Source organism: Conger conger, chromosome 17 (genome assembly GCF_963514075.1).
Source record: "Conger conger chromosome 17, fConCon1.1, whole genome shotgun sequence".
In the NCBI taxonomy this organism is placed as follows: domain Eukaryota; kingdom Metazoa; phylum Chordata; class Actinopteri; order Anguilliformes; family Congridae; genus Conger; species Conger conger.
This window is the reverse complement of record NC_083776.1, coordinates 35,061,531-35,082,352: the sequence shown is the minus strand read 5'-3', so window position 1 is coordinate 35,082,352 and position 20,822 is coordinate 35,061,531. Positions and strand designations below refer to the sequence as shown.

The 20,822-nt window shown below is 45.5% G+C and overlaps 1 protein-coding gene across 1 annotated transcript in view; it reads left to right on the top strand.

Moving 5' to 3' along the window:
• Positions 1-329: 329 nt before the first annotated feature.
• LOC133116318 (E3 ubiquitin-protein ligase SH3RF3-like) overlaps positions 330-20,822 on the top strand; it is a 128,680-nt gene continuing 108,187 nt past the window's right edge. The window contains exon 1 of the mRNA XM_061225758.1: positions 330-1,235. Within this exon, the coding sequence (XP_061081742.1) occupies positions 873-1,235 (363 nt within the window). The 5' untranslated portion in view covers positions 330-872. The remainder of the gene's footprint in view (positions 1,236-20,822) is intronic.

The following is a 20,822-nucleotide window of genomic DNA, read 5'->3' as shown; positions in this document are numbered from 1 at the left end:
AAAAACATGTGAAAATGTATTTTTATTTCTTGAGAAATTATGTAGTGTGGCAACATAATGATATCGGTGAAAGACTAGCAATAATAATTATAGCTAATAATAATGATAATAATAATAATAATAATAATAATAATAATAATAATAATAATAATAATAGTAGTAGGCTGCTTCGTATTATCGAATGGACTGTTACCACGACCAATTTGTATCCAATTCATAACGTTGGCAAATGTGTAACGTTAGCCGTTTCCATTTTTCCCCAAGCCAGCACTACCCTGCTGGTGGAGAAGTGCAGAAAACTGCACATTTTTTATTGCGCGCTACTCTTGCAAACGCACAGAGCACAGGCAGCAGAAGCTGCACATTTTAATTCACATAGTGAGGACTTAAGAGCGGAGGAAGACATCAGGAAACTGGTCACTCCTAAATATTTGATCTACTATCACTGAAATTAGTCGTATGGCCAAATTAATGAACATGTATTTATTTCGTAGTCGTCATTGTTAACGAGCCAACATTGATGGACAAAATAAGCTACCCGAAATCGGATTCCGTTTGTTTTCCGCTTTCCAGGCAAGATTTGATGGTAACAGAAAAGTATTTCTGCCAGTATGCAAGCAGCTCTTTTGCAATTCCAGGGCTGCTAGCTTGTTAGCTTGTTAGCTGCGCCGTGCGTGCGAGTCGTATTCGCTGATGTGAATTGTCTGACCTCACTTTTTCTTTTACACAGCTGTGTGTGAAGGAGATCGCGCCCGGGCTCTAGTCCCGGAGAGTTCTTTCACTGTTAAGTGTTGCCAGTATGCATTGCACAGCCCGTGGTACATCGTACGCGGACCAAGAAAACCAGTTAATGGTTTATTTTGTTGACTAAAATGGACGAGTCGTCGCTCTTGGATTTACTCGAATGCTCGGTATGTCTGGAACGGCTGGACACGACCGCCAAAGTACTGCCGTGCCAGCACACTTTCTGCCGGCGCTGCCTAGAAAACATTGTCTGCTCCCGCAATGAGTTGCGCTGCCCGGAGTGTCGGATACTGGTAGACTGCGGCGTAGATGATTTACCAGCAAACATCCTCTTGGTACGGTTGCTGGACGGGATTAAACAGCGACCGAGAAACGGAGGAAGACCTTCGCTGACCGGGGTATCCCTCGGATGTGCTGCTGGACTTTCGGCTTCTCCTCCGGGGACTGCGATCAGAGACCTGCCCGTTGCTACACGGAGCTCTCCAGTCAAGGTTTGTTAACAGCTACCGTTGCTGTACTGCGCATTGCCTTGATACTGATTACTAGCTAGGTTGTTGGCTTATTTTTATACTTTATTTATGGTCGTTTCTGTGTTTCATAAACGCTTAGCTACCAAGTGAGATTGCATTACCTAGCAAGCTAAGTAAGTTTGAAAACTGATGTCAATCATTTCACTGTGTTATCTAGCTACGTTTGTTGACTAGCTTGCAGAAAGGAAATGTTTACGTTTCGGAAAGCTGTTTACGACCTTGTTGTGATGCTACTGTGTGATCAGGGTAAACATCGATCGCGTATTGTTGTGGTTAGGGAATTCCACGATTTGAAGGGAATTCCCAAGCCTGTCAAATCACTGGTTTTGACACAGTATCAGCTAGCCTAAATGACCAGACAATGTGGGCTTTCGAACAGATTTTGGTAACGGAATAGCCACATTGCTATAGTTAGCTTGAGACATGATTTTATAGGCGTCTTGCGATTTAAAAATAGTTCAATTTAATTGGATTTAGGCGCAGTTAGTTTTTCAGTGCGTGCAGACTATTGTCAGTGTGAGTTGCACACCCTCACGCCATGCCATTCAAGTATGATACACTACTACTGTGGTGTACGCAGAGTTTTCCATTATGTTTTTACTGCATTATTCAGTGTTCAGGCACTCCGTGGGAAAGGTTTGCATGAGACACGGATCCTAATGAACAGAAGAGTTCAGTCTCTCTTTAATTGGCAATTTTGTATGCTCTGTTAAAAAAACAGTCGAATGCTGCCGAGGGGAGAATGGTATTGAAATTGGTAGGCTGGGCCATGCAGATACAGTTACTACTCGGAGACTAGAGTTTGTGGCACGCGTAATGCTGCTATTAATACTCGTGATTAAATGTCTGAGAGTTTTCTTGTTAGATTTTGTGAACTAGATCAGTACTCTTACAAATGTACAATACTGTGTTCTTTCGATTGACAACACTCAGTATTTGTGCATATTTGGAAAATAAGGAAGAGTAATCTTTAAAATACGTCAGGAAATATCGATACCCTCTGGACTAAGCTATAACGTCCTAATTATTAGGGTGTTTAGGCCTATTATTTATTTTATATTTGCAGACAAATTGATCCTTCATGCCTGGAAGGTAATGATGTCAGATTAATTGGCCTACATGACTATTCATACGTTATAGGTAAGCCTCCAAGACAGCAAGAATGAAAGTAAACCAGCATAAAGATAACACTCAAGAAAACCTTTTTTTGTTTAAAAAAAAAAAAAAGGGTAGTGCCTTGTAATTGCTTTTAAGAGCAAGCTAATGTCTTAATTCTAGATTGATCGTAGAATGCAAGTGCTATAAAAGCAACATTCATTCATTTATTTTGGCTACACAAGCAACATAAGCTTTTATCTTGCTGCAGTTGTTATACTGTGGTGAACTAAAGTCAAGAACCACAGCTGCGCTAATATATTGGCTCTTTGAGATGAATTGTTGAGTGTGTGAATGTGGTTTTATGTGTGACATGAAGGTCCAAGTTTCGCAGCTGGAAGTTGGACAGGTGTGTATTTAGTGTCCATTGGATGCTCGCAAGCCATTCCACAGTCAGAACACCCTTACCCTTTGTCGGTTTTTTGAAAAGATGAGTGCTGGCTTGTAATGGCATTCTAGTCAAGCTTTCATCACACTGTCTGAAAAACACAAAAAAAGGTCACCCCTCATTCTTTTCTCTTCGATTTGGAACTGGCAGTTACCACCACTGTCCCGACCCCAGCTGTGCCAGGAGCACTGCCGCCTGTCACCCAAGGCCATTTTCCACACGCAGTACAAGAGAAAGGTTATCTTGTGGGTGCTTTGTATTCTTCAGAGGAGCTAATGCAGCGGGAACCCTGACATACGTAAACCCACCCTCTGGGCTACTCTTGGTGGGACAGGCCAGCGGTGTTCCCCGGCTGTAGATTCTTAGCGAGAGGAATTCAGCTGACGGTGCAGACCAATCACATGGCTGTTCATAATGACCCGATTGTCCTGTCTTGGTCTCAGCATCTTTGAAGATTGACAGTCTCGCTGGAGAGGCCTTCCTCTCTGGGCTCTGTAGTGCTGGCCCATGGGTGCTGGCTTCAGGCGAGTGTTAGTCTTGGCCAAGCCACTGTTTGTTTAGCTTTTTGCGGGCTTTGCCTTCTCTGAACTCTGACAGCGTTGAAGCCCACAGCCCCCCCCAACCCCCACTGCCTCCCCCTCATGGGTACAGGGAGCTGGTGCTGACAGAGTAGCCTAATCTTCTCTCTGCAGTCAGGCCTGGAGGGTGCTATGCTGACACAGCTGAAATGGGGAGAGGTCTTGTCCATGAGTCATACTGGCCTGTGGGATTGGGGTGGTATCCTACCATTTGGAACAAGAGCACCCCCGGTCAGGGTCGGGTTTAAAATAGAGGTTTTCTGGGTTTTGTGGTAACCCATATATCTCTGGAGGTAGGTTGAGTGAACCCTCCATAATGAACAAGGCGAAGCTGAATAGTACACAGTCTCTTTGTATCCTTGTAAAATAGTGAGTACACAAGGTGCAGTTTAGTCTGGCCTGGTGAAACAGTAAATGTATTGATGGAGTAGAGCAGTCGTGGTAATACGCAGAGGTAAAATCTGAGGCAGCTGATAACAGTTTTTGCCAATTAAGTACTTTTATTGTTGCAGAAATACTGGGCTCTCCTGAATTTGAATGCGGTTACAAGTCATTTATTGATTGAACTCTGTTTTTCCTCATTCCTCAACTCCAAACAATTTAGAAAAAAAACATTATAAACAAGAGGGAACATCCTCACATATTTAAGTTATTTTAGTAACAAGCTTAAGAAAACTGTTTTAGTTTTAGTGTGTTGTCTTGTGGCTTTCTGGTTAGCTACTAGGCTAGATGTTTGACTGTTTGACTGACGGTAAGTAGTGAATTATGGTAGTTGGTTGCTAGTTTGACAGCTGTGTTCTGTGGTGCATTCAGATGCACTCAATCCCCACCATATCAGCCCAGCTGTTTGAAATATCATTTGCAGGTGAATTTCAGCAGGCCGTGTATAATGGATCCCAGATCCGTTCCCAGAGTTCCCCTCACCCTGCACCTGGATGCAGCCTATTTCAGTGACTATGGGAAACAGTGTGGAAACCTGCTTGATACCAATTTAATTTGACATGAAAACAAGAAGACAGACACAAAATACCTTTGTTCCATGTTTAATAGGCTACTGGTGCCGCACTAAAATGTACTCATCATTCTGATGATCATTTGACTGTCATACACTGGTCAGGTATGTTATCTCCCTGTTTACCACTGTTCCTCAGGGCTCCAACAAATATGTGTCAGCATATTTTACATGGATACGCATATTTTAATTCCTGTGAATGGGGTTGCAGGCAAAAAACTCTTAATTTTACCTGATAATCCTTGTGAAATTTACAGCACTGTCTCATAGTGACTGTTCTAGAGAGTGCAGCTTGACAATAAGTTCATTGGAAAGAGGTTTCGCCTAAATGTTCATTGCATGAGGAAATGAAGGGTTTAAATTACTGTGAATTAATTGACTACATGAATATTTTAATAAGAAACTTTCCTAAGTTACACACAGACGAGATCTAATTTGGGAGACACGATAATGACAACATCAAGGTGTAACTGATGCCAGGCTTTTGTGAACGCGTCCTGATTGGGTTCCACTTACGATAGAATGTGAAGAGCTGGCCGATGGACACGGTCGCTAGCTGAAACTTCTCACCAAGTCCTTACCGTAAACGTTAAGGAGCAGACTCGGCCTGGCTCTCTGGTGCGACTTGCTGCTTTATTGACATGCACAGCAACACGCCCGGCACACAGAGTGTGACCCTTTCACGCCCCCCACTTCTCACACTCAACCTCAGCAGGCCATCTTGTTGCCGTGGCTGCAGGAAATTCCGTATCTCCAAACGCTACGGAGAGCGTCGCTGGCAGTGGTCCGATGGAAGCTGCTCAGGAGGACTGTGTTAATTCCAAACGTGCAGGTGCTACTGACACAATAAACATACGTTTCCTTATTTGGCGTGAATGCTGTCGGATAGCTGGTAGGAAAGCTTAACCGCTAGTATGCGTTTTATATTTTTATGGTTGTGGATTAATGCCATGCCTGTGTTGGTCCTTCAGAGATAATTCTCAGGGAAAGAACATGGCAGGAAACATGGTCTTTCCACGTCGTGATTTATCCCAACACAAAATGATAATAAAACCATGAGTAAATGAAGAAAATCAGAAAGGCACTGCAAACTTCAGTTTACAGGTGATATACACTCACCGAGCACTTTTAGGTATTTATTTGACTTAATTTTTAGGGCTCCACTTAGACACATTTTTTCCCCATTCTGATGGTTGATGTGAACATTAACTGAAGCTCCTGACCCGTATCTACATGATTGTATGCAATGCACTGCTGCCACACAATTGGCTGATTAGATAATCACGCAAATAAGTAGCTGTAATAATGTAAAATAGATTATTCAGAGATTCTTGTCTTGCAGAGAAGTCAGGTTTACCAGATGAGCATCTCTAGGCAGACTGAAACCAGTATGAAAAGTGCTTGACTCACGTAGCAACATCCCTGAAACTGTTAAAATGGTTGGGTGTATTTACAAGCAACTTGCGAAAGTGATTAATTCCCAGTGCTGAGCTCCGCTTGGCGGGAGGTATTGGGTTTCAGCCCCGGCTTGTCTGGCTTCATTTGCTCTGATTGGTGGAGAAGGGCGGGGAAGGAGCTGAGCTGTAACCTGTGGGTAGCCCCTCTATCTGCCTGTGATTAACGACTGGAGGAATTACTTCCACATGGTCCCGCCCCACAGCTGAATGTGCTTGAGAAAAGTCCCTGCGCGTGAGGTCAGGGGCAGGTAGCGTCCCTGGTGGAGTCCTGACGTAACGCCTCTCTGCTTCCGGCTGAACTCTGCGGAGTGCCCCCAAAATAAGCTTTGCACGAGCGCACATTGTGAAATAGAGGATACGGAGGTGTCATTTTCGCCCGTGTATTGCATTGCACTGCCAAGTGTTAGACATGCAGTGTGCATGATAACAAATATGCACACACTCACACACACAATCTAGGTTCTGCTTAGTCACAGGGATAGAGGCATAAATGCAGTTAGATGACTTTCTGGCCTGACTCCAGGTAGAAGTAGAGTTTTGATATGCTCTAGTTTTCACCCAATCTGCCTCGGGAGAGCAGGTTTTTTTTTTCAAGCTTCTGCGAGACGGCCATTAAATGAAAGCTGTCTGTCTCTTACCAAAGTGCAGAGATATGCAGGTGCAGTAACTGTACTACAGGGAGTGGTGGCGTAAGCCATTAAAAAATTATGGCAGTCAGCAGAGAGCCTTTAGACAGCAGCCGTGTTGTAAAGGAAATATCCCCCAGTCCTCTGTCATGTTCCTGGGGGGATGATCCTGTTTTTGTTTGTGAAATTGAGCCATCGAAAATCCCCCCCATCTTTTTCTCAGAATTTATAATTGGCACATCGAGCCACTGCTGTGCCACCCACACCCCGTGCAGTGGAGTGGAATGGAACGAATGCAGCGCTACCCAAAGAGGCTCGATGGACTTAAACTCATCCCTACTCCAGGCGGGACAAAGGAAATTGCAAGCAAGCACTACCTGTATGCTTGCGTATTACCTGGGGGTTGTCACTTACTGTAATTCCTCATTCAAAGATGCACAACTGTGATGGTGCTGAATAGGGATTCTGAGCAGACACGGTAGACTGGAGGGAAATGCCAGTGGTCTTGCACATCAGTCCTGCGGCTGGATTAGTGGATTAATCATGCCAAATAAAACGTTTTTTTCCTTTATGACCAGAAGCATATAACCATGCTGCTGGTCACCCTGTTATGTGCACATTGTGCCTGGCCTTTACGAAGGTAGAGGGATAGATGTGCACATTGTGTCTGATTTATGAAGGTATAGGGATAGGTGTAAACATTGAGCCTGTCCACTATGACTGTAGCAGGATAGATGTGCACATTGTGGCTGGCCTTTACGAAGGTAGAGGGATAGATGTGAACATTGTGCCCCTCCTTTATGAAGGTAGAGGGATAGATGTGCACATTGTGTCTGATTTATGAAGGTATAGGGATAGGTGTTAACATTGAGCCTGTCCACTATGACTGTAGCAGGATAGATGTGCACATTCTGCCTGTCCTCCATGAAGGTAGAGGGATAGATGTGGACAGAATTAATTTATTCTCTTCATTAAAGCTATTGTCGGAAAGGAACCCATGTAGCCTACATGTAGCACCAAAATAACATGGAAAGTAAGAGAATGCATTCTTTGTATTGCCTCGGAAACAGCACCAGCAGTTCCTTTGCACTTCTGAAAATCTCCATGAGAAAGAGGATGAATGAAATGGACTGCACAGGGAAGCTTATGGAGATTAAATGCAGAGCAGAGGGGACAATATATAAATCTATTTGCCTTCAGAGGGTGAGTGCCCTCTTTCATGTTGGTAAGTGGTTTGGGACCATCCAAAGCAGCCTTGCTCAGATACCTTTGCGCGATTGGCTGAAATCTTGGGAAGTCTTTCCTTAGTTGCCATCCGCAAGTAAACCGTTAATTCAAATGGCTAAAATTGTGTGAAAGGAATCCTGGGTGGATGCAGGAACAATATTACTGATAGCTGTAGGCATGGTTTGAGGAAGAAATGCAGCATGGTTGGTACATGTAGTGTTGAAGTGAGTAAATGAAGGAAGGTCAGACATATTGTTTCAATCGTTACAGGCCAGGGTAATTCAATGAAAAGTGATTTGTGAAGATAGTTTTAATCTGCTTCCTTTGCACTGGGCGAAGGTTGTATTTCCTGAGTGAAAAGGGAGATTGTGAAGCAGTAATTAATACTCTGGTACGGATGACCTCGGGGGGGGTGGGGGGGTGGGGGGGAGTCTATGACTTGCAGCCGCGGTAGATGCGCTGTTCGCTGTAATTAGAAAGGATTAGAGTTTTATTAGTTATTAAGCGCTGCCGTGGCTTTTGCATTAAACCTAGCGGAGAGTTCTCCGTGTGTAATTTAATCGGGCGTATCGCAGGACTGCTGGACCCTGGAGCTCCACGCTGACTGCCCTCCATGGCACTGCCAGACAGGATCAGTTTGCTCATCTCGCCCTGGTGGAACCTGCATTCCTTACCCCTTCAGCGAGATCCTCTCCTTTTGTTGTCGTGAAGGCAGATACATATTTCGCTTTTCTAAATTATTTAGCCAAAAGCAGTTTTGGTTATTAGTAAGGCTTTGAATCGAAACTGTTTCTATTACAGAAGCCTTGTTATTTTCTCATTATTGTGCAGATGAATTGGAGATTGGAAGTTTTGGTAACAAGATTAGGTTATGTGGATTTATTGTATATTTGTATTTATTTCTTGTGTGAATCATATTGGGTTATTACATTTTGTTTATATCTTTTTGACTATGTGCAGAAAATAGCATTAGTCTTCCCCCTCCGTTGCCTAGTCTTAGGCCTACCTTTCTCTAGATCAATATTGGTCTATTTCCAGTATCACTACCTAGTAGCTCATTTCAGCCAGCTTCTTGTGCCAGGAGTAAAGTTAGCTGAGTATTTGAGATGGTCTATATTACAAGATTGATGAACGATAAAAGATCTCTTAGTGTAAATATGCATTCAACTGGCTACACAGAGCAATTTAAAATAGTTTGACTCCTTAGGAACAGGGTAGTATGTATTTGATTACTATGCGCAATTTAACCTAGCAGAACTGCAGAATGCTGTGGACTCAGATTCACACATTTGCCAGCCTCATGATTTATTAAGAGTGGAGGCACCTCATTTAAGTATGTTTACCCCATTGCTTGTCCTAATTTGAGGCACTATGTGAAGGGCAAATCCGGTTCAAAGACGATCCTTTGTCTCCTGTGACAAGGAGCCGGTTTCAGGCAACTTTAAAGAGAGCTTTTGATATTGCGCGCCCGGGCGAGGGTTATGCAGTATTCATAAACGGAATATGTAATCTCTCTCTAATGAATCCGCAGGTTGTTTACACAGGGTGATGAATAATCAGCCACTCTAATGAAAACGCTCTGGAGTGCCAGCCCCATCACGCAGCGATGATGTGAACACATTTCACGGGGCTAATCTATATTCATGGTGGTGATGCGACAGACAGGGGTTTAGAGCCATGCCTGGTGCAGGTTCTGGGGTCCTTTCCCCATAGACTGAAGGATTGTCTCTATTTTAATTGGGGACAACATTTTAATTAGGCCTAATGCCACAAAGGACCAGGCTTGTTTGTCTCACAAAATGTACAAACAAAGTTAAAGCCACCTGCCATTTATAATTTAGACAAAGGCAACTTTTGTTTTTTTCTTGTAGGTCTCTATGCTATCTTTGCTATTCTAGCGTTTGTTAGCAACGAATATCGGGTGGTTTTGTTATGGATATTCATATTTAGGAGGACTGTGCTGCCATTTGCAGTTTGATATCCATTTCGCTATTTTGAAAATGAAACTTAAAGCTGTAGAATATGTTAAAGCTGATGTTATTGTCCAGTGGCTGTAGGTGATCCTCTACCATGGGTTTCCTGTGGACTTGAGGAAGTGTTCGCCATAAGCCCATGAAGGTGGTGTCTTTACATGACAATCTCCTCCTCATATTGGGGAGTTCCTTCCTCTGCTGTATGCTCAATATGACCCAGTTTTAGCGTAATCACCGTGCCTTATGAGATGTGGTGCGTTGGTTGCTATTGACAGAGCCTAAAAAGATCCTGTCTCCAGCCGGGTCTCAGCATTGTGGTCGAGGCAGCCAGATTGTCAGCCAAATTTGCTCGATACTGAGTGGAATCCCTTATACCATCGATCTTAACCTGTGTCCCTGGACAACTGGAATTAAAACAGGCCCAAAAAAACATCACTGACCCATCACCGTATTTCATGGCGTTATTTTGGTGTTATTTTCTTTTTGTTTTAAAAAGTCCAGCCTTGAGTTCTTTGAAAAATACTGAGGGAGAAACAAAAAGATGCTCTTTAAAAACCCGAAACAAAAACCAATATGACTGCACACGCATTTCAGAAGGACCATGCAGTCCGTCTGCAGCGGTGACTGTTCATGGCTTGGGTTTTTAGGGAGATTGGAGCGGGTTGTGGGGTGGTATCAGGAGCCGAGAGGGTCGCATCTGAGCTTGGCTTTTATTCCCAGGGGGTGAAGGGTCAGGGGTCACCCACCTCCTCCAGCAGCATTGTTGGCTTTTAAATGGGGGGGTGAGAAGTCAGAGGCCAAAAATGAGCAAGTGAGAGACTCTGAATTACATTTATCACGCTTGAGCAGGACAGCCAAATCACATGCCCAATCACTATTCAATTTCAGTAAGAATTTCAATGATTGAAGCCTGCATTCCCAGATTATGGAAGCACACATTAGTTTGTTCGACACATATTACCTGTATGTGAAAGCATTTTACTGTTAGCCGGAATAGAGGTTAAATGTGAAATATTTTAAGCAATGTGATCTTGTTTGACTAAAGGTTGGCTAATACTTATTGCGGTTCCTGGACATTCCTGTACAGCTTGGTCCGATATGCAGCATTTTGGGAGATAAAACTTTTAAGGTAGCATTTGTATAACCCAGTGTACTTTGGCTTAGAGCAAGTTTTAGATACATTTCTTAAACTTTACTGTCAATGTGATTGCTGCTAAAGAGATAAGAAGTGAGAACATTTCATTGGACTGGATTGTTCCTCAATTTTAATGCTGGTACAAAAGCCACTTATCAAGCCTTATTCAGTAAATGACTGAAGAACCAGCATCTCCATCGCAAGGTCAGTGTCCGCTCCCCGGTTCAACATGAATCAGAGCAGATCTTGCAGATCTCGCTGTTCAGGCTTATTTCAATCTGACCAACTGTTTTTCCTGCCAAAACAAGTGCATGTTGAGTCATGTGCAGCTTCCCACATACTTAGAATTGGGGTTTCTTTATTGATATTAATTCATATTAATATTACTAATCTTAATACAGTTTCAAAACTGAAGTATTCAACCTTCATTTTGCATTAATATTTTTTTAAAGATTGAATCTTTTCAAAATTCTCCACTGTGCCCGAAGCGCTCTTTAATGTCAGTTGGTTAAATCAATCCTCCTTGAGCTGCTGGAAAGCTGGGTCGGGTTGTCAGAAGACCAGTGGATTCTGTGCAGAAGTCCCCCCGTAGAGACTGACAGCTGTAGCTCCAGCTTGGCTTAGCAGCAAAACCCGGGCTCAACCGCATTAACCCAGGGTAGCTTAGTGGCTGGAGGCTAAAGTTGAAATAACGAGGGTCCTTTCTAGTTTCTCATATTTGCACTATGTCCTGGTGAACAAGGGTGAGGATGAAATTGGACTGTGAAGTTATGGGGTAGTCAGACCTCCACCCTCTTACTCCTCCTACCTTTTACTGTCAATGGATCGCTAATAGCCATGTTGGTCAAGATAACTCCTACCATACAGTGTCCCTACACCTCAGCATTGTTGCATTGGGCTTTGGCTTTGTCCTGATAGACTACCCCTTTCCACTCTGCAACATGGCACAGAAACAACCAAAACAACATCCAGTGGACAGCAAAACTGTTAAAATAGAACCAACCGCAATTGTAATAGTTATGCTTCATAGCAATTACTATGTCAATAACAGCACTTGGCTGTCCATTTTCGGCGTCCATTTTCTGAGCACTGCGTGATAATTTTATCCATGAGGCATTGGACATTTTATTCAACCGTTGAGATGCAACCTATTTTCAATTGCTTCGTTTTTTCCATACTGTGATCTGTAATGTCTCTTTAGGAATGATAAGAAAATGGTGAACACAATACGCACAGTATTGCGGCCCCGCCTCATTGCGGTATTGATTCTTGCCCCCTGTGTCTGTTCTGTTGTGGATTGTACCATTACATTACCATTATAATTGTCATCTTCAGACATCGCTATGAGTCTTAATAAGCAGCATTGATTGTCCCTTGGCACTATGTAGATAAATGTGTTTTGAGGCTTTCGGGGGTTGTGTAAGTACACATTGCATTGTCTCAAGCGTGCTTGTGCTCATATTGGTTTAGTATTAGAGGCTTTGTAAAATGTCTTTAAATCTCTGATCTGTTTAGGTTTCTCCACATCCTGGATTCTGGAGAACAGGGATAGGAAAGTATTTAATCACCATATAAACCACTCCGTTTGTAATGTGTTTCGGTTCAATCCAGACCGCTTTTGGTTTTGAGAATAGAGAACTACGAGTAGAGATGCGTGTTCGAGAATAATATTTATTTAAAAGGCCTTATACAAACAAAATGGATAGGTCTAGACAAACCTGCGTGTAACCGATACAAATTATACATTCTATTCTGATGGAAAAGGAAGTGAAACCCCATGAAAGCAATTAGGATTGTGAGGAAAACATTTCAGCCACGGTTAGTCATGCGCCCTGCTCTGCTGGCCCCTGTCCTTCTGTGAAACAGGAGTGAAATATTTGGGGATGGCCTTCTTCCTGTTGGCAATCATCTGTGTGGACTGCGACTGTGAATCATTTCCTTGGGAGGAATGGTGTCCGCTTTGCCAGGGCCTGTTTAGTCTGCCGAGGCGGAAGACACAGGGAGAGGAGAGGAGAGGAGAGGAGAGGAGAGGAGAGGAGAGGAGAGCAGAGCAGAGCAGAGCAGAGCAGAGCAGAGTTTCATCTGGGGGATCTCCTGAGGCGAGAGCTCCAGCCAGAGAGTATTCCCACCAAGAGCTGTCTCATTACCTCATTACCTGATTCAGGTGCTGCCTGGGCCCCACAGCCTGGTTTAAAATCCTCACCCTGCCGGTGCCAAATGCGGCCACGATTGGCCGTTGTGCTGTCTGGGGAGGGAGGGATCCGGTCAGTGGGATGTCCATATCTCATTGGGCACCACAGCCCCCCCCCCTCCTGTTGATTGGCCACCTGCAGTCTGTACATGACCTGTGTATACTCCCCGGTGTAAGGACTGCCTGGTTCAACTAGTGGAAGGCAGACTACAGTATAAATGAGTGCTGGTGTGTTGGCAGAGTGTGTTTGTCTGGGCTCTCGTGTATCCATAGAGGAAGTTGCAGCAACAAGACATAGTCTGACTCCGGGGTTCAACTTAAGAATTGAAATGAGCTTAAAAAAAGTGGTTTAAAGGTTGACAAAACGTCTAACAGACATTTAGCTCACATCGCTGTCACAGCGGGTATCTGTAGTTGTAAACCACGGCACAATGTTTCGGAATATTAATTTGAACACGAGGTTGCCATCATCATTTCTGATGATGCTGTCGGCGACAAGCTGCCTTGTTTACGAGGCGCTTCTGCGAGGGCAGATGGCGGAGCCAGACTGAGGGCCTCACCGTGCCGCGGGGGGAACGCCGCCGCCGATCCACTTAGTGCTCTCCTGAAACTTCTCTCGCCCTGACGGCCCGTAGACCGGGACGTCGTGCCTGCCGTTGGTTGGCGAGGCTGTGCTGGGGCGTGTGAAGGTTGTTTCGGGGGAGCTTTCGACCTTGACAGCGTCGTGAGGCTTGTCCACTCCTCCTTCCTGCTCCCGTCTTTCTTGGCCCCCGCCGTCTGTGGCTCATCTGCCTCTCTTCCTGTTTCTCACTCTTCCCCCGAATGTCGCGGTCACGAGGGCGGGAGATTAGACGTGCCCCAGACTCACGTGCTCAGTCTGGCCAGTTTTAAGCGTACTGGTTAAGGCACATGACTGGGACCCGCAAGGTCGGCGGTTCGAATCCTGGTGTAGCCACAATAAGATTAGCACAGCCGTTTGGCTCTTGAGCAAGGCCCTTAACCCTGCATTGCTCCAGGGGAGGATTGTCTCCTGCTTAGTCTAATCAACTGTACGTCGCTCTGGATAAGAGCGTCTACCAAATGTAATGTAATGTAATCTGCAGGCAAGCATTTATCTAACATTCATAAAGTTCCTTGGGTTTTGTCAAGCTTTCTCATGCCAACTCTCACCTGTACTTAAGGGGATGTTTTACTTTGGTAAAAACTCAAGTCATTTTGTGTCATTTTGTGAGTTGTTGGCGACATGAGCTGACCCTGCTTGCAGTTAACGGCAAAACCAGTCCTCCCCGCCGTCACGCTCCCAGCTCACTCACAGTCATTTTTGGGACCTTACCAAAAGTGAGTCGCTTTAAAGCACAGACTAACTACGAAGGAAAATGGATCAAGAAAAGAGACTCAATATCAAAAGGTCTGTTTTTTTTTCTGTACTATGATGTCTTTTCCAAGTTGCATTACCTTACAGAAGAAGATCTGGAAAAGGTTGTGTCATTATTAACTAAGTGATGTATCATTGCACAAGAAAACATTCACATTGGTGCCTTCATTAATATGATCTGACTACCGTACGGACCACTGTATTTCTACACAATAACCAATCTGAAATGATTTCCTCTATAGCCAACTTAACCCTGGCAAATGCATATCAGCTCAAAACAGACCTTTTGACATATGTGGAAATAACCTCTTGGGCATCTCCAAAGCCCTTCACCAGATCAAGGCTATTGTAAGGGATACCCTGCCTCACCTCAAAGCCTATATATGATTGTAAACAGTTTGTCTGGCAAGGTTGCTGTTTCATTGGACTAGCCTTCACTTGCATTCTGAAGTACAGGGGGAGGAGTCTGTGCTAGAACTCCTTCTCCTTATTATTTATTAAAGGCACTGAAACTAATAGTTGGCTTTGAACTTTGGTGTAAAGTTGTTAATGCCTCGATTTTGTACCACCACTGATCATCAGAAACAATAGAGACATAAATGCCAGGTTTCATTGAGCGATAAGCTGTGTGTTAAAAGATGACAGCACGGCATCGATCATCTTTGAGGACTGCACCAGGAGTCCTTGAGGCTTGCTAGATATAGTTTGTCTGGTGTTTATGAGAACAAAGAAAATCTTTTCCGATTTGAGTGAAGCACATTCGTTAAGGGAGCACACTTTCTGATGGCCTCTTGTGAAGCCTCAGATATTCAGAGTCCCGTGGAGGCCTGTTGTATAGAAACTCACTGTAAAAAGAATATCCGCAGCCTGACTGCACTCTGCACGCCAGCTGTAGACTGACTGCAGGACCTGTTCACCTTGCTTTTACTCTGTGTGAAACCGGGAAAGCCAATGCTCTGTGATAAAGTAGCGGCGGCCGTTTTAGTATTGCTTTTCTAACCCCGCTCTCGCTGTTAAAATTAACCACGTTATGACATAAATTTCTATTTTTAAAATGGCCCATTTGAATTTAAAGTGGACGGGATTCCATGGTTTTGTAGTTTCATAAAAGCACACTCCAACGCTAAACTAGCCCATTAATGCATACAGCCTTTTCACCATTTCCCCAAAGGAAATACGTGGGTTTTTAAAGAACAATCTGAAAACGTGTTTGGCGACGAAAAGGGTACCTAGGTGTTGCCGTTATCAGCTTTTACCACTGTCTTTGAGGGTGACTGCTAAGGCAGGTTTTTAGTCTTGCATTCATCCGTCCAAATCATGGAAAGGATTGGAGTGTGGTGTAGTTTCACTATGGCAACCTTGACAGTGAGTCTCTCTTGCATTTACTCTGTGTTTCTGCTGTTCTGAGGATACCTTTTCTCATGTTTACAGAAAGCAGGGAGGGCGGGGGAGCCTGATAGGCTTTCATAGACGCTGTGCTATGACAGTAGAACGCACCAGTGGGATGTGTTTGTGTGCACTTTTGCCACTGGATCGGGTTGATAGTATTTTCATCATACGGCCCGTACGTGCAGAGATTAATCCGACTGCATAATCAGAGCCTCCGAGCCCGCAGGAAGGCTGCCGTTCCCCTGGCAGAATGTGGGCTGAATCACAGTGTGTGTGTTTTCATCTCTTCTGAGGTGCGGTGCGCGCTCACAGGGCCGGGCTTCCTGTCGTTCCCTCGGGCGCCGCTCTTCCCAGGCATTTGCACGCAGCGCGTTTTCCGCTCGGAAACGGAAGAACCGAGAGTCTGTCACCAGCCGTACGGCACGGGCGAACGACACCGAGCGCTCCTGCAGAGAGGACGCGTTTTATCGACTGTCACGACGGTGGCGTGTGACGTTTGGGTCATGACGTCAGCACCTTGCTCGGGTATGATGTGGATCATCCTCACCCCGCTACCCAGAGTGCTGAAATTTGAGCTTTCTGCCACAGTTTTGAAATGTTCAGCACATTTCATATTACTTCCAGTCAAAAGTGGCTGCTAAACATAAATAAAAATGATTCATGATTCTGTGATGTGAAGAACCTGTGTCATGTAAAGCTCTGTGACAGAGGCCTACAGAAACAGGTAACCATGCTGTCTGCACAGTGTTAACCACACCAAATGCAAGAGTGTATTTATTTAATAATTTTTCATACTTGTTTGTTATTCAGCCATCTGGCGTGTCTTTGAAAGCCTCTATTTTGTGCAAAGCCTTGATGTTTGTCTCTACATTTTCTCTCCCTCTGAAAGTAGAGGCCTTCACTGTATATGAATGACTCCTGCCCTGTGAGGCGTTTCTGTATTTTTCCCTTATTCTCAGCATTGCTAATATTGGCTTCTGGTTTGGAGATTCTGTTTCAAAAAACAGGAATTCCACTGGGATAGAAACCACACTGAGATCCAAGAAGAGGTTCTGGTGAGCCTGAAAGGGACTCATCTGTCCTGAACCCCCCCCCCCCACTGGAGTAAACATGCACACACACAAACACACACTCATTCTGTGTACTCGAGTACACAAAAGGACGATTCAGTCTGCACTCATTTCGAGATTTAGAGAAAATTGTGTCCCACCTCGAGTAGTCACTGACACTTTAGCCATGTTTGCTGTAATGTGCTGGTGTTCCCATGGTGAAGTCCAAACCTTGTTTGCATGAACTGGCCTGGCTTGCATTCCTCTCTCCGCTGAGATGATTGATGGATAAATCTAGCATCGGTGAGAGCACAGCATGGGGTCAATCTCAGATGTGAAAGTGACAATTTGGTGCGCTTGTTTTGGAGCTTATTTGTGTCAGCTCCACCACACATTGCTGCAATACAAATGTGCTGAGTTGTCAAGCGACAAAAAAAGAAATCATATCCATCTTTTGCTTTTGCATTTCCCCTGTATTGTGCAATACTACCTCCTGTGCGTGACAGCATTTTACTTACGAAATGGGATTTAAATCTATTTCCAGCGTACGTTTTTGAGACTTAAACAAAAATCTGGAAAATGGCCCATTTATTGTTAATGTATTTATGCTGCTGCCCATTGTAGCTGCAGTCCTTTACTACTTTTTTGACGTTGCAGCTTGTTCATAAAAGTAATTAGGGCAGTGGTGTGTCTTAGGTGTTCTTGGCTCTGGTTGCGGGTTCCCACTCTGTCGATCAGGGGATGGGAGTGAGGACCAGTGGTGCGTCTCAGACCGCACCTCTCCTCCGTCTCAAACCCAACCCCACAGCACTCTTCTGCCTGCTCCTCTGTCTCAAACCCAACCCCACAGCACTCTTCTGCCTGCTCCTCTGTCTCAAACCCAACCCCACAGCACTCCTCTGTCTCAAACCCAACCCCACAGCACTCCTCTGTCTCAAACCCAACCCCACAGCACTCTTCTGCCTGCTCCTCTGTCTCAAACCCAACCCCACAGCACTCCTCTGTCTCAAACCCAACCCCACAGCACTCCTCTGTCTCAAACCCAACCCCACAGAGCTCCTCTGTCTCAAACCCAACCCCACAGCACTCTTCTGTCTCAAACCCAACCCCACAGCACTCTTCTCTCCTCATCTGCTGCCTCTGCAGCACACTAAAACGCAGCGCACGTTATGCTTTCTGGAACGGCTTTTTATGGGAATGGGTTGTTTTTTATGATGACAGCAGGAGGGTTGTGGAAATGGGTCTATATTCAGAGAGGGGGGAGGGGGTTTAATCCCCTCTCATTGCCTGTGCTGGTTTCTCCATGTGTTTGTCGCTAGGCTATTCTCTTCATTAGCATTCATTAGCTTTTAATTTAGCATTCCTGATTGAAAGAACATTACAGCTGCCCGCGTTCTCCGTATACATCTCTATATCCACAGAGCTTGTATTCCTCTAAGACTGTGGAATGTTATCTTCCCAAGCAAAGCCTGTGACATCCTTTCACAGCTATTGAGAATGAACCTTTTCTTCTGTAGGTTATGCCAACAAAACATAAATATGTCCATCAGAAATGTAGCCCTATCTACGTCCCTGCTAATGTTTGCGTATAGAGGCTCAAATAATGGAGGTTAGATGCAGTGTGTAGTCTACATCCAGCAATTCCGTTAAAACCACACTTTTGCCATTGGACTAACGTGCTTTTTTTGTTACTGGACACTGCAAATGAGCCGTTTGGCTTATCTCCTTCTGTCCTCTGATTGGAGGACTGTAAACTCTGTTAGTGACCAAAATTGCAGTGACCATTTATCATTGGTCTCACACAAACTACAGCAGTTTAATTTTCCACAGGGACACAGTGTTAGCTGTTTCCTTGTGGAAAAAATACATTTTAAGTATCTAGCTGCTTCACAGGAAGCTGTACTGTCTAGACATGAACATTTTTTTAGAAATGGCTGTCAGTGGATGTGTAGTTTGTGGGTTGGTGTAGTCTGGAAAACATGCTGTAGTCGGTAGATGTGTAGTTTGTAGGTTGGTGTAGTCTGGGAAACGCGCTGTAGTCGTTGGATGTGTAGTTTGTGGGTTGATGTAGTCTGGAAAACGCGCTGTAGTCGGATGTGTAGTTTGTGGGTTGGTGTAGTCTGGGAGACGTGCTGTAGTCGGTGGATGTGTAGTTTGTGGGTTGGTGTAGTCTGGGAGACGTGCTGTAGTCTCTGAAGATGTGGTGGCTGATTGTGGCCAGCTCTCACAATGCAGCTCTGTGTGTTGCCTCGCTCCCCCAGACACGCTCTGTCCCGTCTCTCTGTCGCTTCGCCCTGCCCCTCTCCTCTGAAGACCACAGCGCCTCAGCCTATCACACGCTTGTCGGCCAGCTGCCGAGGGTCCTGGGACAGGTGGGCTGGCCTGGAGGACCTGACTGGGATTAATGCTCTTTCATTCAGAGCATCTCCGCTGCGCTCGCCTGCCAATGTTACCCAGCTCAGCGAGTTTACACTCCTGGCATCCGCTCCGGGGATGAGAACACTGTGTCCTTTATCCCCCTGCACTGAGTTAGACCACACTTTACCCCCCCTGCACTGCGTTAGACCACACTGTACCCCCCCTGCACTGCGTTAGACCACACTTTACCCCCCCTGCACTGCGTTAGACCACACTTTACCCCCCCTGCACTGCGTTAGACCACACTGTACCCCCCCTGCACTGCGTTATACCACACTGTACCCCCCCTGCACTGCGTTAGACCACACTGTACCCCCCCTGCACTGCGTTAGACCACACTTTACCCCCCTGCACTGCGTTAGACCACACTTTACCCCCCTGCACTGCGTTAGACCACACTTTACCCCCCTGCACTGCGTTAGACCACACTTTATCCCCCTGCACTGCGTTAGACCACACTTTACCCCCCTGCACTGCGTTAGACCACACTTTACCCCCCTGCACTGCGTTAGACCACACTTTATCCCCCTGTACTGCGTTAGACCACACTGTACCCCCCCTGCACTGCGTTAGACCACACTTTACCCCCCTGCACTGCGTTAGACCACACTTTACCCCCCTGCACTGCGTTAGACCACACTTTACCCCCTGCACTGCGTTAGACCACACTTTACCCCCCTGCACTGCGTTAGACCACACTTTACCCCCCTGCACTGCGTTAGACCACACTTTACCCCCCTTGCACTGCGTTAGCCCACACTTTACCCCCCCTGCACTGCGTTAGACCACACTTTACCCCCCCTGCACTGCGTTAGACCACACTGTACCCCCCCTGCACTGCGTTAGACCACACTTTACCCCCCTGCACTGCGTTAGACCACACTTTACCCCCCTGCACTGCGTTAGACCACACTTTACCCCCCCTGCACTGCGTTAGACCACACCTTACCCCCCTGCACTGCGTTAGACCACACTTTACCCCCCCTGCACTGCGTTAGACCACACTTTACCCCCCTGCACTGCGTTAGACCACACTTTACCCCCCTGCACTGCGTTAGACCACACTTTACCCCCCCTGCTCTGCGTTAGACCACACTTTACCCCCCTGCACTGCGTTAGACCACACTTTACCCCCCTGCAGTGTTCTCATCCCCGGAGCGGATGCCAGGAGTGTAAACTCGCTGAGCTGGGTAACATTGGCAGGCGAGCGCAGCGGAGATGCTCTGAATGAAAGAGCATTAATCCCAGTCAGATCCTCCAGGCCAGCCCACCTGTCCCAGGACCCTCGGCAGCTGCAGTGCGTTAGACCACATCTCTGCATGTAACCGCACATCTGCTGCTTTGTCCAAAAAGCCTCTGTGCCGTCCACAAGAGAATGTAATGTTATCTGTGTATTATGGGTGTTATAGTCCTCCAGTAACTATATGGCTATAAAGTAAAAGCAGGATTTATTTCCCAGAATAGGCTTTGTTGAGCGTGTACGAGGGTCACTGTGTCACCGGATATCCTGTTAATGACGTCTTTGAGAACATGCTGGTGTCTGGGCTGGTTGTTCAGACTGCCTTTGCAGAATAA